General features: G+C 35.6%; 2 protein-coding genes across 2 annotated transcripts; both read left to right on the plus strand.

The window, feature by feature from the left end:
• Nucleotides 1-1563: 1563 nt before the first annotated feature.
• On the plus strand, nt 1564-5447 carry LOC131614606 (uncharacterized). Its single transcript, XM_058886169.1, has 4 exons — nt 1564-3318; nt 3402-4457; nt 4540-5067; nt 5147-5447. The coding sequence occupies exons 1-4, from the start codon at nt 1789-1791 to the stop codon at nt 5372-5374; spliced, it is 3342 nt and encodes a 1113-aa protein (XP_058742152.1). The 5' UTR covers nt 1564-1788; the 3' UTR covers nt 5375-5447.
• Nucleotides 5448-13952: 8505 nt separating this feature from the next.
• Nucleotides 13953-15299, plus strand: LOC131614607 (protein MAIN-LIKE 1-like). Its single transcript, XM_058886170.1, has 4 exons — nt 13953-14393; nt 14465-14747; nt 14816-15015; nt 15249-15299. Exons 1-4 carry the CDS (start codon nt 13953-13955, stop codon nt 15297-15299), a joined length of 975 nt encoding a protein of 324 aa, XP_058742153.1.
• Nucleotides 15300-15353: the final 54 nt, after the last annotated feature.

The following is a 15353-nucleotide window of genomic DNA, read 5'->3' on the forward strand; positions in this document are numbered from 1 at the left end:
TGTTTTTAGTGAAGGTTGAGATGCATTATGAAACTACTAGTAGTATTCAGTGTTTTGTTTTTCTGACCAAGTTCAATGAAAATTTAGATCTTTTACCCATTAAAGTCAATACATTTTACTCGTAAAGACTTGTGCGGCCAACAACAAAAGAAAAACTAATGTGATTGGTTTTAAAAAGAAAGTTAGAAAAGAGAAATAAATTAAATCAAGAGGTAGTGTTTTTTTTATAGAGTGGTCTCCTTTCTTTCGTACCGACTAATCAAATCGAGAATATTATTGTCTTACGTAACTTCTAAAAGTTGGTTCTAGGCTCCTTCGAACTCGAGACCTCAAAGAGAGTTCTTGTTTGATTTTTATTTGCGGTTAGAAATAAAGAAATAAATAAAATTTAAAGTGTTGTTTATTATAAAATAAATATGAAAAATAAATATATATAAAATAAATACAAAATAAATATATATAAAATAAATTCCTTTTTATTTCTCTTTTCTCCTCATTTAAGAGAGATTAGAAACAATATAGTGGGGGTCCAATTCTCAATTGATTAGGATGAATGCCTAGGGTGTCAAATTTGAATTGGTGGGAAGGATAAGTTTAACGCATCATTTTAGAATATTTGGCTTGAAAATGAAAGAAAAAGTATACTATCCACCTTAGGAAAATGTAGTTAGACAAGATCTGAACACATGATAAATATTAGACAATGTCGTGTGAAGAAGCATGCAAAAATAAAAGCATATGTTTTTTATTTGTCAAACAGGCTCTTAGCCTATGTTTGTCTTTTTAGAAAAATCACGATACCACCGAAACGTTTCTTTAAAATTACATGTTGTGTTTAAATTGTCGGTGAATAGAATTGATTTTGTCAAAATTGAATTTGGTAAAATTGATTTTAACATAATTGAGTTTGATATAATTGATTTATGTTTGGATACATTTATGTAAAAGTGATTGTTATCAATTAAAGTTGTTTGGATAGTTTTTGTCAAAATTGATTTTAAATGTATAATTATCAAAATAGACATTGTTAAACACATAAATAAAAATTACTAAATTATTAATCATGAAGTATGTCAAAAAAATTACAAACAGATAATAAAATTTAGGGTTAAATAAGTTTTTAGTCCCTGTAAATATGGCACTTTCCAGTTTTAGTCCCTACAAAAATTTCCTTCGAACTTTGGTCCCTGTAAGTTTTTCCGTCCCCATTAAGAGTCCCTCCCGTTAGATTCCACTAACGGAGGGTGACGTGTAACGCATACGTGGATATTATTTCTTTCTGATTTGCCAGCGTGGAAATGATAAGGGTTAAATCTCTTAAACAAAATCTCACCCACAGATTAAGTCTTTCTTTTTCACTCAAGCTCTCCTCTTTTCAACTGCAAACCCTAGATAACACTTCTCTCTTCCAACTTCCATCGTGGTCCCAACAACCCAGACAAGAAGAATCTTTGTGGTCCTAATACGAAGCATCTTGTGGTCCCAAAACGAAGCATCTTGTGGTCCCAAAACGAAGCATATTGGAGCTGAGTCGTTCGTTCTCTTTTGCGTGGACCAGGTATGTGAATGGTTCATCTTTCTTAGACTTTTTGCTATTTTCTAATCATAGTGGTTGTTAAACAAACATTAACTACTATAGGACAAAGATTTTGATTATTTAGTCGTATCTGTTGAGTACAGCATATGTACTTTATCTGTCGTTTTTTGTTGCCCTAGTTAGAAAATGAATTAAGTATTGTGTTTCCCTAGTTAGAAAATGAATTAAGTATTGTGTTGACCTAACAGGAAATGTCTAAGTTTAAAGTTATTTTCTACACAAGGGGCAAGTTTGTAAAAGACCCTGAACTGAAATACGATGGTGGGGACATGTATGCTTTTAGTGGTCAAGATAGTGACTATTGGTCTTTCTTTGAGGCCTGTGATTTAGTTAAGAGTATTGACCCTGAATTTGATTTTGAGATGGTTAAGATGTGGTGGAAACATGAAGCAGGATCATTTGAAGCTGATTTAAATCCATTCAGAGATGATGGAGATTCTGCTGAGTTGGCTGCTTATGCTGTTGGTCATGGAGCTGAAGTTGAGATATATTGTGAGCCAAAACCAGATGAAGGAGAGCTGACTTTTATGGAATCTGTTAGGCAAAAAGGGAAGGGTAAGGCTTGTGCATCAGAGAAGGAACCATTACATGAATGCAGTGGAGATTCAAGTGATGAGAGTATCAAGGATGTACACTTTGATGACAGTGAGGAAGAAAGGATGAATGGGTTTGAAGATGACTTTGAGGAACTAGTGGGTGTAGGTAAAACTAGTGAAGTCAGGAGTCCACCTGTTACAAACAATGCTGTCCCTAATGAAACAGACAATAACATATTTATTACAGATGAGATGGGCAAGGCACATGTAATTGAGGAGGAATACATGACAGATGAATTGGACAGTGGAGCTGATGATGATAGTGGTGATGACAGACCATGTGTTATAAGGTTCAATGCAGAAGAATCTTTCACAAAAGATTTTGTTTTTAAAGTTGGAATGGAGTTTCGTTCACTTAAGCAGTTTAAAGATGCTATACTAGAGCACAATGTTCTTAATGGGAGGGAAGTTAAGTTTGTAAAGAATGATGCCAATAGATGTAGGGTTGTATGTAAGGATAAGGAGAAGTGTGATTACACTGTGCTATGTAGTAGAGTCCTAACATCCACTACTTTTAGGATTAAAACCTTGTATTCTAAGCACAAGTGTGGAAGACAGTTCTTTAATAGATGTGCTAAAGCTGATTGGGTGGCTAAGGTCATTGTTGATGGGTTGAAGAACAACACAAAGATGAAGTTGAATGATGTGGTGGCAGATGTTAGGCTTAGATATGCAACAGAAATTCCAGGTTGTAGGGCATTCAAGGCAAGGCAGATTGCTAGACAGATTGTGGAAGGTGACTCTAGTCAGCAATTCAACCTCCTTTGGTCTTATGGTGCTGAGTTAAGAAGGGCATCCCCAGGGAATACATTCAAACTCAATACAACATGTGCTGGTGAAGGGTTAAATCCAAGATTTGAGAAGTGTTATATGTGTTTTGATGGGACTAAGATGGCATTAAAAAAAGCATGTAGACCTTTCATTGGATTGGATGGATGTCACTTGAAGCATAAATATGGTGGAATTCTGCTCATTGCTGTAGGAAGAGATCCAAATGATCAGTACTTGCCAATTGCATTTGCAGTTGTAGAAAATGAATCAAAGGACACTTGGAGCTGGTTCATGAAGTTGTTGTTGGAAGATATTGGTGATGGAAGATGGTGTTTTATCTCTGACCAGCAAAAGGTACAATATTTATGTTGTTTACTTAAAATACAAAGTATTTATGTTATACAATATTTACTTAAAAGTATTTGTATTTGTTTCAGGGTCTGGTCAATGTGTTTGATGAGGAGTATCCTTCCTTTGAGCATAGATTCTGTTTAAGGCATCTTTATGCTAACTTCAAAAAGAAGTTTGGTGGAGGGACATTGTTTAGGGATCTAATGATGGCTGCTGCTAAGGCAACTTATTATGAGGCACATGAGGCAAAGATGCTCATGATCAAGGAAGCAAATGTGGATGCTTATGAGTGGCTGCAGGCAATCCCCAAACACAAGTGGTGTAAGCATGCATTTCCTTTCTACTCAAAATGTGATGTTTTAATGAATAATCTTAGTGAATCATTTAATGCTACCATACTTTTGCAAAGAGACAAACCAATTATAACAATGTTTGAGTGGATCAGAAACTACTTGATGGGTAGGTTTGCAACACTTAGGGAAAAGGTGAATGCTTATAAGGGTTATGTAATGACCAAACCATTAAGGAGACTAGATAGAGAAATAGAGAAAAGTGCTAGTTGGACAGCTACGTATGCTGGTAGGTTAACATTTCAGGTAACACATGTGCTTTTCACTGATAGCTTTGTAGTGGACCTAGAAAAACACACTTGTTCATGTAACTATTGGGAGTTGATTGGGATACCATGTAGGCATGCTGTAGCAGCCATTCATAGGAAAGTTGATGACCCAGTTAAGTATGTGCACAAATGTTATCTTAGGACCACTTATGAACACTGTTATAGTGAGGTGATAACACCTTTGAATGGGCAAAATAAGTGGCCTAAGACAGCACATCCTATTATCATGCCACCATTGTTCAAACGTGGCCCAGGGAGGCCCAAAAAACTACGCAGGAGAGAACCTGATGAGGCAAATCAAACCAAGTGGCAAAGAACAAATACATCCCACAGATGCAAGATATGCTTTGTACTAGGTCATAACAAGAGGATCTGCAAGAAAAATAAGCAAATAGTTGTTGTATCTGCTGCAAGAACATCACAAGAGGCTCCAACACAAGAGGCTCCAACACAAGAGGCTCCAACACAAGAGGCTCCAACACAAGAGGCTCCTACTCAGGCTAGTCAAACAAGCAAAAAAAGGGTATTGGAACTAACTTAATTATTTCTTTTTTCCTGCATTTTTTAGTTTATGAGACTGACATATGTCTTGTGAATTTTTTCAGGGGAGGCCTATAGGGTCTATCAACAAGAAAAAGAAAGATAAAGTGGCACCCAAGACAAAAAAATCTAAGACTGTTGAACCAGAATGTGATGTAGCTGCAAATGCTGTTCCTGATGCAGTTCCTGAAAAGGATGATGTCCAAGCTGATATTCCTATGCAAGATGATGTTCCAGTTCCTGATTCTGTTCCTGAAAAGGCTGATGTACAAGCTGATATCCCTGTGCAAGATGCTGACCCTGTTCAAGATGATGTTCAAGATGCTGTCCCTGTACAAGATGATGTTCAAGATGCTCCCAATACTGACATCAATGATTCACAGTCGTCTCTTAAAAAGTATTGTGGTATAGATGCTGAAACATTGGCTAAGATTCTTGATGATGATGAAATTCTAGATGTTCAACCATTGAATGTTGACACATCTCCTGTGAAAAGAACAGTCAAAACTTTTGTTGGTAAAGCTCCAAAGGTGGTCAAGAAAACTTCCAAATCCACTGCTTCTTCTTCATCCAGGCCAACATGTTCAGAACCTGTAAGTCTTATTTGGACACTTCACACTTTTTTAAATGAGTGATTCATATAGATTAACTGTACTTGTTCATTATTACTAGGTCAAAAAACCAATCCAGAAGCATAAGCCCAAGAAGATTGTTGATATGGGTGTTCAAAAAAGGCAGAGTGACAGACTTAGGACCATAAAAACAAAGAATATACCTGGCCCTGGAAAGAAGCCTGATGACCCTTTGGTCATTTATGAAGATGAAGCAACCTCAGACCAATCCAAGGGTGGGAAGCAGTCAGAAGATTGGGAGGCCATTTGCAAAAGGATGACTCAGTAGGATGACTTAGTGATGCCATGTTGTTTAGTTTGAATGAACTCAGTAGGAAAAATGTTATGTTTGTAATGTTAGTGAGGCTAGTCCTCTAACTATTTTCATGTTACTGCTATCTGCCTTGTGTTTTGTGAACATATGTATCAAAACTAATGTTATGTCAATGGTTTTTTGTGCAAATTTTGGAGACCAATTATAAGTCATTAGTAGGTGACTTTATATGACAAGTACTGATCAAATTTTATGGTCAAGTATATGTGTTTTACAGGTCGGTTTAAAGATGAATTATATGTCACTTTAATGACACATTTTATAGTCAACTATATGTCAAATTTTATAGTAAAATATAGACAAAATATAGCCAAATTATAGACACATATATGTCAACTGGTGTAAACAAAAACACAGATTATAATTGAATGAGAATAACTGATACAACATTAATACATATTGGCCATAAAAAACACACTGATACAACAAAACATTACATCCAACTCACATTACATCCAACTCAGATTAACAAACATTACATTTAACTAATTCAAATTCAACAATTAACAAACTCAGATTTCGTACCAACAACATTACATCCAAAATGATCATTCCAAACACTGATTCAACAATTACATTTCCATAGAAAATACAAATTGACTATTACAGACACAACAATACACCAAGTCTTCATCTTTCCATACACAACATCTGACTTTATCTTCACCTTCAATTTCTTGTTCTTCTTCTGTGAAATTTCGTACAACTCTCTCATAGTTTCAAGAGAAGTTGATACCTCCTTCATCTTGCTCTCATGATCTGACATTTCGTGAACACCGGTTCGTTGAGCAATATCATCATCCCATATAAATAAGTTACAAGTTTCATCACCTTGCCAAAATGGACATCTCCAAAACAGGCGCCCTTTGTTAGCTCCATTCTTACAGTAATACGAAGTCATACGAGCATCACACGCACATCTCCTACCTGGACGTGTACTCACACTTGATGAAGATGTTGGCTTCGTTCTCCTAGACGAAGATGACATCGTGAGATTGCAAGCGACGTATTCAATTGAGCGACTAACTCAAACGAAGCAAGAGAAGGAAGCCAAAGAAGGGATTGTGAAATTTGAGAGTGTGGAGATGAAGAAGGAAGCTGCAGAAGAAAAAGCTGCAGAAGAAATTAGGGTTAAAGTTTTTTCACGATCCCCTTATGTCTAAACACAATTGTCCTACGTGTCACCAATAAAAACAGCTGTAAAAAAAAATTCACACCTTTGGCATGACACGTCACCCTCCGTTAGTGGAATCTAACGGGAGGGACTCTTAATGGGGACGGAAAAACTTACAGGGACCAAAGTTCGAAGGAAATTTTTGTAGGGACTAAAACTGAAAAGTGCCATATTTACAGGGACCTCATACATATTTAACCCTAAAATTTAAAATGCAATATAGTACTAAAATATTATTAAAATAATAATTTAAAGTGCATTATAATACTAAAATATTATAACAATACTAGTTTTTTAACCTGTACTCTATAATTTTATTGCGGATTGAGTCTCGAACGTGATCCATCTCTATTGAAGAAGCGACATTTAAAACTTGTGATTGATCTAAGTTAGATGATCTATGATAATCATCATGGTGAATGATTGTACTTTCATCTTTATAAAGATTAAAATCAATATCAATTTCTACAATCCTTCTAACAAAGTTGTGTATAGTCATTGCTGCGACAACTATTTAAACTGAACCTCTGTTTGAAATTTGAACTTAGGCATACAACGTAGAATTGCAAATTTGTTCTTCCATACTCCGAAAGTTCTTTCTATTGTGCACCTTAAACTTGAGTGGTAATAATTAAATACTTCATTATTATTTGCAAACCCGTTAGAACGCCCAAAATCAGGAAGGTGATAACGTTTACATCTATATGGACCAATATATCCAATTGGTGTTGGATAGCCAGAATCTACCAAATAATACTTACCTATAAAAATAAATAAATAATTTAAAAGTGAAGTTAAATATTATTACTATAACAAATCATTTGTAGTAATAAAAAGAGCAAACCTGGAGGTGGGTGTGGAAAATTAAGGTTCACATTTGTGAGAGCTTGGTCAAAAACACGTGCATCATGTGCAGTACCATCCCAACCGGCTAAAACAAACGTGAAACATATATTCCAATCACATACAGCCATGATATTTTGTGTAGGATATCCCTTTCTTACAATAAACCTGGTTTGCTCGCTCGCACTAATTACACATGACACGTGGGTACCATCAATTGCTCCTATAACATTCTTAAAAAAAAAGGCCAATAGAATTGATCTTTTTTATTTTGGAATGACATTCATGAAATGTAGGATCTTTAGGTTTAATATATTTGAGAGACAACTTAAGACAAGCACGAAGTACCCAGTGAAAATGTCTACTAACAGTCTCCCCCGAATGTTGAAACCTTTCTTGAATCATTCTATTTCCTACCCCGTGTCCAACAACAACTAAAAACATTGCAACCATTTCTTCAACTCCCATTCTTTTAGAAGACTTTAAACCATGATCAACTAGTTCAGTGCAAAACAAATTAAATATATGATTTTCCATTTGAAACATCTCATAACAACGAGTGGGGTTACCTTACAATATTTCTTTGCATAATTGATTTACTGCATATTCTCCAACTAGTGCAGCCACAAAAATAGCTTGTCGAAAAAATTCATCATCTTCATCGTCTTCTTTTTCCTCTTCTTCTCTTTCTCTATTGTTGGCCGATTGCTCATTCCGATCATTCATTTATCCCTTCATAATTGCAAAAAATATGACCATTGACAATGTAGTATGTATTAATATTTTCAAGTAATAGCAAATATATTTTTAAAATATATTTCTTTCACAGTATGTAAATGTTAGAATCCTATTTGTACATATTTTGTTCATAGATTTTGTGGTATTTCTTAACTCTCTCACCAAGTTTTGATTCCTTTTAGTATAATATTATGTAAATGAATAACCTTCTGTTTAAGTTGTACATAAGTTAAGTTTTATGACTTTTCTTTAATCTTTATATAGGTATTGATGATTTTGGCAAGCTTGGATTGAAAGACTTTGATGGAATGAACTTGAAAAGAGGTTTGAAGACTAAAAGATGAAGAATTATAGCAGCAGGTCCGCTTAGCGGACCACAAGCGCGCTTATGCTCCCCAAGTTCAATAGCCTCGCTTCAAGCGGGGCTTGGCAGAAGCGAGTCCTCATACACAAAACAGATATTTTGTGTTATCCGCTTAGCGGACCTACTTTTTAGCCACTTATGTTTAGGCACTTAAGATGATATTTTGAGGGGGTTTTTACCAATTTTTCATACATACTTTTAGACCACAAGTTAGGGCAAAGGAGAAGAGAGGAGAAAAACCATTTCAAGTGTATTTTCAAGATTTCTAAGCATCTTTCTTCATCTTTCTTTGAGTTTGATGCTAGCAAATCTTGTTTTGTTGCTTGTAGTTGAAGCTTCCATGGCTATGGAGAGCTAAACATCTTCTTGTGTCAAGATTAAAGGTAGATAGTTTGTAAATATGTATTTCTTTTAATCTTTTGTGTATGAACTTAGTTAATGATTAATATATGGTGAACATCTTGTTATTTATGTCCTATTTGTTGTTTTGGATCACTATTGAGAGATATGTTTCAAATCTTGACCTAAAGGATATTCATCTATCAATAAACAAACTCTAGAGATAGATTTGTGAGCTTATAATCACTTGTATCAAGTTTTTAAAGATTATTATGTTGATTGTCGGCATGAAAGATCATCTGACGGTTAATATGATAATATTTACGATATTGATTTAGAGATAAACGGTATCGAGAGGATACATGGTTGTATTAATCATTAATAGGCTCATATACATGATTATTAGAGTACATGTGAAGAAAACTAACGAACGCTAATCTTGGCACAGTTTTCTCAAATCATTTTCAAACCCTATTTTATTATCTTTATTTATCTTTTATGCTCTTTACATCTAATGTTACCCAGCTATTACCCAACCTTAACTCAAAATACACTAAACTGTAGAACGGCAGTGGTATCACATCAATCCCTGTGAAAACGATAAAGGAAATACTTACCCTTTTAACAGTAAACATATAGCATATTTTCATTGTTGTTTCCAACATATAACCAAAAAATATGATCATTGTTGTAAACATATAAATCTTTCACAGTATATAAACATGTAGCAGATTTTCACATAGAACTTGTTCCATACATGCTTGAATGAACATTTCGTTGACTTTAAGATTCGTCCATCTAGCTTTAGATCTTTTAATTTCATCATTACTTGAAGGAGAATCAACATGAAATTTTATCTTTGTAGTCATAATACTATGTATACAAATTAAATGGCAAATACTTTAGCATAATAGAATACAGTATTAAGAATGAGACTTCAAAAGTGATTAATAACATATCAAATATTTTAGCATAATATTGAAACAAGAAAATTAAATTCTAAGAGTTATTTTATCAAACACTAGGAATGCATTTAGGTAAGAGAAAAAGAAGAACAGTTTTTTCTTCTCATAATTCATATCAGTTGCAGAGAAATTACAAATTATAGCCATCACAGAACAAAATTCATGAGATTACCTGGTTGTTCTTGGAGTAGAAATTTGCCTTGTATTTTTTGTTGTAAGGGATGTGGTGTATAAATAAACCTGATGGTAATGAGTTCTAATCAAAATTGGTTCACCAAATTCATTAATACAAAGCAAAAATAAGGAATTAAAGTAGATGATGTTGGTGAAGATATCCGTCTGAATAAGCACAAGAGAAGAAACAATTGATGACATTAAAGAAGGAAAGTTGTAACAACCAAAATATCATAAATACGGAATTGATTCTTGCTAACCTCAAAAGCTAGAAAATGTAGCTTCTATCAGAATTGCTTCTAGAGGAGTAGAAGTGATTTTGAAGAAAAACCCAAACAAGAAAAAAATGCCACTTTTCACGTTAGAGGGCTGAAACGCATGTTTGAGGTTTTTAGAAGCCAAACCAAACATAGGCATATTGTTGCTTTTATAAATCACGGTGACAATAGCTTTGATCGTACAATAGCAGTAATCTACCGGCTTTTTACACAGAGGCTAAGTTGTACATACTAACTACTAAAATGAATAACTTAAATCAACCAAAGATGTTTTGTGTAATAGGATATATATATATATATATATATATATATATATATATATATATATATATATATATATATATATATAAATAAGGGACGTATCAAATGAGAACTTTGGCTATAATGAGAACTGAGAACTTTTAATAATAACCGTATGATTTAAAATCAATGCTCAGATTTGCTTTAATGTCATATGTATTTAAACCAGAATCTATCTATGAATTACTGTCTCTTAAAATTTAAGTAAAATCTGAGTCATTGATTTTAAATCGTACGGTTATTATTGAAAGTTCTCAGTTCTCATAATAACTAAAGTTCTCATTTGATACGTCCATATATATATATATATATATATATATATATATATATATATATATATATATATATATATATATATATATATATATATATATATATATATATATATATATATATATATATATATATATATATATATATATATATATATATATATATATATATATATATATACACACACACACACACTTCTATCCATCTTGTTGCTAACTTGTGCTTGTTAGAATGAGAATTCTGCGTATGCGAGGTAAAACACCGGTAGAATAATTGCTCTTTGATCCATAGATTGAAAGAACTTCCCCAAGGAATAATAGTAAAACCAAAAAACGCAAGTAACTAGCCAAGCAACGAAAGCAAAAAGAGATAACTTCTACTTCAAATTTTGCATCATCTCCGAAACTAGAAATTGCGGTTGACTATGGCGAGAACAATAACAATATCAACAATTAAAATTTCAACAACAACAACAACCAGGTTGATCCAAAAATTGGAAGAATGCCTTGTCATCATAGCCCACGGACATTACCTCATATGTCTAGAACTCCAACAAATTCTAGCCAAACTGAGATGAAAACAAGATTGCATCATATTATTTATGTGAATCCTTTCACCGGTCATGATCATGAAGATCCTTACGCTCACCTCACCGAAATTTATGAGTTAGTTGGTACTCTTAGAGCATTTGAAACAGAAGAGGAAGTTGTATTTATGAAACTCTTTCCTCATTCTTTGATTGGGAAAACAAATGATTATTAGTTAGATCTACCTGTTCAAACTATGACCAACTGGAACATTCTTGAAGAAAAGTTTCTTAATCGGTTTTTCCCACAAAACATATTCATGGATGTTAAAACTGCAATCACCGCATTTGCTCAAGGATCAACATAGATGCTTTGTGAAGCGTGGGAATAATATAAGTAAATGCTAAAAAAATGTCCTAATCATAGGTCTGATAATCTTACATAAATTCACATCTTTCGCAATGGACTTCAACCTTAGCCAAAACTTTTGTTAGATGCAACTGCATGTGGTTCCTTGACGTCCAAGAGTGCAGAAGAAGCAATATCTATTATCGAGAGAATGAAACTCAATGATCACCAAGTTCAATATAATAGAGGATCGACACAAAGAAAAGCTGAAATCCTTGAATTAGGTACAAATTATGCAATATTGGCTCAAAATAATTTACTTACTCAAACAGTGAAGGAGCTTACCGAGCAACGTTCCAAATTTCCACAACAACTAAAAGAAATGCAATCGGAGAGTTTTCAAGCTCGAGTACCATTCACCTTCGATAGACAACGAAGGGAAGATACAATTCACCATGCTTGAACTGAACACAGTCGATGATTTGAAGGTGATGTGGAATACCTTTTCGATTGAAGTGGATGTCACGATTCAACGATCAACCGAAGATATTATAAGAATGTTGTAACATCCTGAACCACGTGTCTTTAATAACATGTAATGCTAAATTTATGTAATGTTTATCTATATAGTGTTTATTTTGGAGTTGATTCCATTCTGCCTATTTATGTATTGACCTAACAGAGCATATTCTAGAAATGTACCAAAAATTTCACTGACTAATGAACTAAGGGGGCTTACGGAGATTATCTCCGAATCAAATTTTCGTGCATACGGAGATGCATCTCTGAATCAAATTTTTACAGAATAAGGATTTCTCACCATTTTTGCCTTAGATGAGTGTGAAAAAAGTGTGTTCGAAGATATATCTCCAAATGCTATAAATATTTTTGTCTATTTACGATGGTGTGAGAGAATCCCTAAGGATAAAAAGAGCAATCCCCTTACCTTGATTCAGAAGAATCTACATGTCACCCCCTTAATTATACTTGCCACCTCCCAAAGTTATGAAATGACCTAAATGCCCAAGGATTTTTCATTACCACATTTTTATCAAATTTACGTGTAACACCGGATTTTTCAAATCTTTGGGCGATACCTGAAATTTGGAAAGCGTAACAAAAATTTGGCGAAAACAAGTAAGTTTCCGGTAGATTTTATGAAATTTCTGGTAGTTTGTACCGAAAATTGTGAAATTTTTGGTATTTTCTACCGGAAATTTCACAATTTCCGGTATTTTTATAAAGTTATAAAAATACCAGTAATTTTGAAATTTTCGGTATAATTTCCCATACGAAAATTTTGAAATTTCCGGTATTTCTATTTTTTTTAAATGCTATTTTTCTTATATTTTTAATTTTTTTTAGTGTGGACTAGTGGCAGAGATTGTACTGTTGCGGTTCGGCCCATTAATAGAGTCGATGCTCGTGCTCGGGCGGCTGCTGATGAGGCTGGTATCTCATTGTTACGTGCTGAACGCGTTCCTCCGACAGGTTCTAACCGGAAACGGAGGGCTGAGCAAGCGGGGAGGGGGTTTCGAGCACCTCGTTGTTGGGGTGGTAGAGTATCCACTATTGTGGACGAGCAGGTGGTTCAAGAGCTTGTGGCGGTGGATGTTGTTCGGGAGCCCGTGGCTGTTACTGAGGAGCTAGTGGCTGTTGTTGAGGAGCGGGTGCCTGTTGCTGAGAAGGAGGTTGAGGTTGTTGAGGAGTAGGTGCCTAGAGTTGAGGAGCCGGTGGCTGTGGTTGAAGAGGGGGTTATTGAGGAGCGGGTGGTGCATGATACGGACACCACCACAGGTGCATCTACGGAGCCATCAGTATACACTGATGGAGCTTTTCCAGGAGGACCTTCTGATAGGTCCGTTTTGACAGGATATGCTGACCATGTCGCTTATAGAATATGGCAGGGCAAGGTATGTAACAATGTTTAAGTGCTTAATTTTTATTATGCAATTTGATTTATACTATTGTATTTTAATTGTATTTTTTTTGTTACAGGAGCGTCCAATGCTGAAGCTCACTTCTCACAGGTCAAAGTTGAAGAACTTCCCCGAGAGACCTTTGCCTGAGCAGGTGGCAAGGATAGTTCGGGACTACCATTTGATGTACTTTACTGGATACTCACTGACAATGCTGGACACCCCTCTATTATCACCTTTTGTTGAGAGATTGCACCCGGAGAATCATCCTGTCATCTTCCATTTGGGGAGATGACAGTGACTTTGGATGATGTGCATTCCTTATTTCACCTTCCGATTGCTGGCACATTTTTTACAATAGTTGATAGGGACCAGGTGACGACGTTGCGCATGGTGATGAATGCTTTAGAGGTTGATGAGCTGGTTGTGCTTAAGGAGTTTGGTGACACTCGGGACTTTCACCTCAAGATGTCTTGGTTGAGGAAGGTTTATCAAGAGCTTGTCGATGCAGGGAGGTACCAGGTTGCCGCTAGAGCGTACATGCTACATCTAGTGGCATTTACGGACAAGTCTGGAGTTTATATATATGTCCGCTATCTTTCTTTATTCAGCGACCTTGACATCCCATGTTGGGCTTGGGAAGTGGCGGCATTGACGATGTTGTACACGGCGCTTGATGTCGCATCTCGTCCTGACACCAGACAGCTTGCTGATTATCTAAGCTTGTTACGGGTATATATTTTTATATGATTTTTTGTGTTTTATTATAATTTATTTGGGCTTGATTATTTCTATTTATGCAGTGTTGGATCTACGAGCACTTCCCTCACATCTGTGAGCGGAAGACCCAACATTGTGCGGCTGCTGACCATTGTGCAAGGAGGTGGAAGGCCAGACAGATCCTTTCAGAAGGGGTGATTGAGTACAGGCGGAGGCTGAATGCTCTGACGCTGGATGATGTCATTTGGGCACCGTATACATGTCACCGCAATCATCTTCCTTTTGATGTATCTTTATATTCAGGGTATGTCAGATGGAAGAGCCATGTGGCTAGACACTTGCCTGAGAGGTGTCTACGCCAGTATGGTTATATACAGGGCATCCCACAGTCGGTCTCAGAGACTCCACTTGGTGGCATTAATCGCTGGTTTCAGAGTCACATCCTCAGCTCCCCCTTGAGATCCTTGATACACCCGTTGCGGTTCAGCAGCCTGGGCAGTGTCAGGATGGATACCTGGAGTGGTTCCCTAGTGTGTCACACCCTACGGTCATACCATCTGCCGCAGCGTCTGATGTTCCAGAGCCTTCAAGTATCAAGGCTTCTTCTGATCCACCACCACCACCTCCACCTCCCGTAAGTGACCAGGACAGTCGCCTGCAGTACATCGTCGTTCACTTGGATAACCTCCTAGGTCTTTTGAACCCCCTGATGTTGAGGTTCACAATATTTTAGCTTGGTTGACGGATGTTGCCCGTGGAGGACCTATGTAGATTTAATTTGTTATGATTGTATCATTTATACGAACATCTTTTGTACGAACATCTTTTGTATGAACATCTTTTTTATTGGATAATCTTTTTGGCTAGGACATGTTTCGAGTAGATAAAGAAAATAACATCAATAACAAACAAACATAGTTAACAAACATCAGATGACAAATAACAAGCCTAAACAATACATTGAAACATGAA

Source organism: Vicia villosa, linkage group LG6, assembly GCF_029867415.1.
Source record: "Vicia villosa cultivar HV-30 ecotype Madison, WI linkage group LG6, Vvil1.0, whole genome shotgun sequence".
Lineage (NCBI taxonomy): Eukaryota > Viridiplantae > Streptophyta > Magnoliopsida > Fabales > Fabaceae > Vicia > Vicia villosa.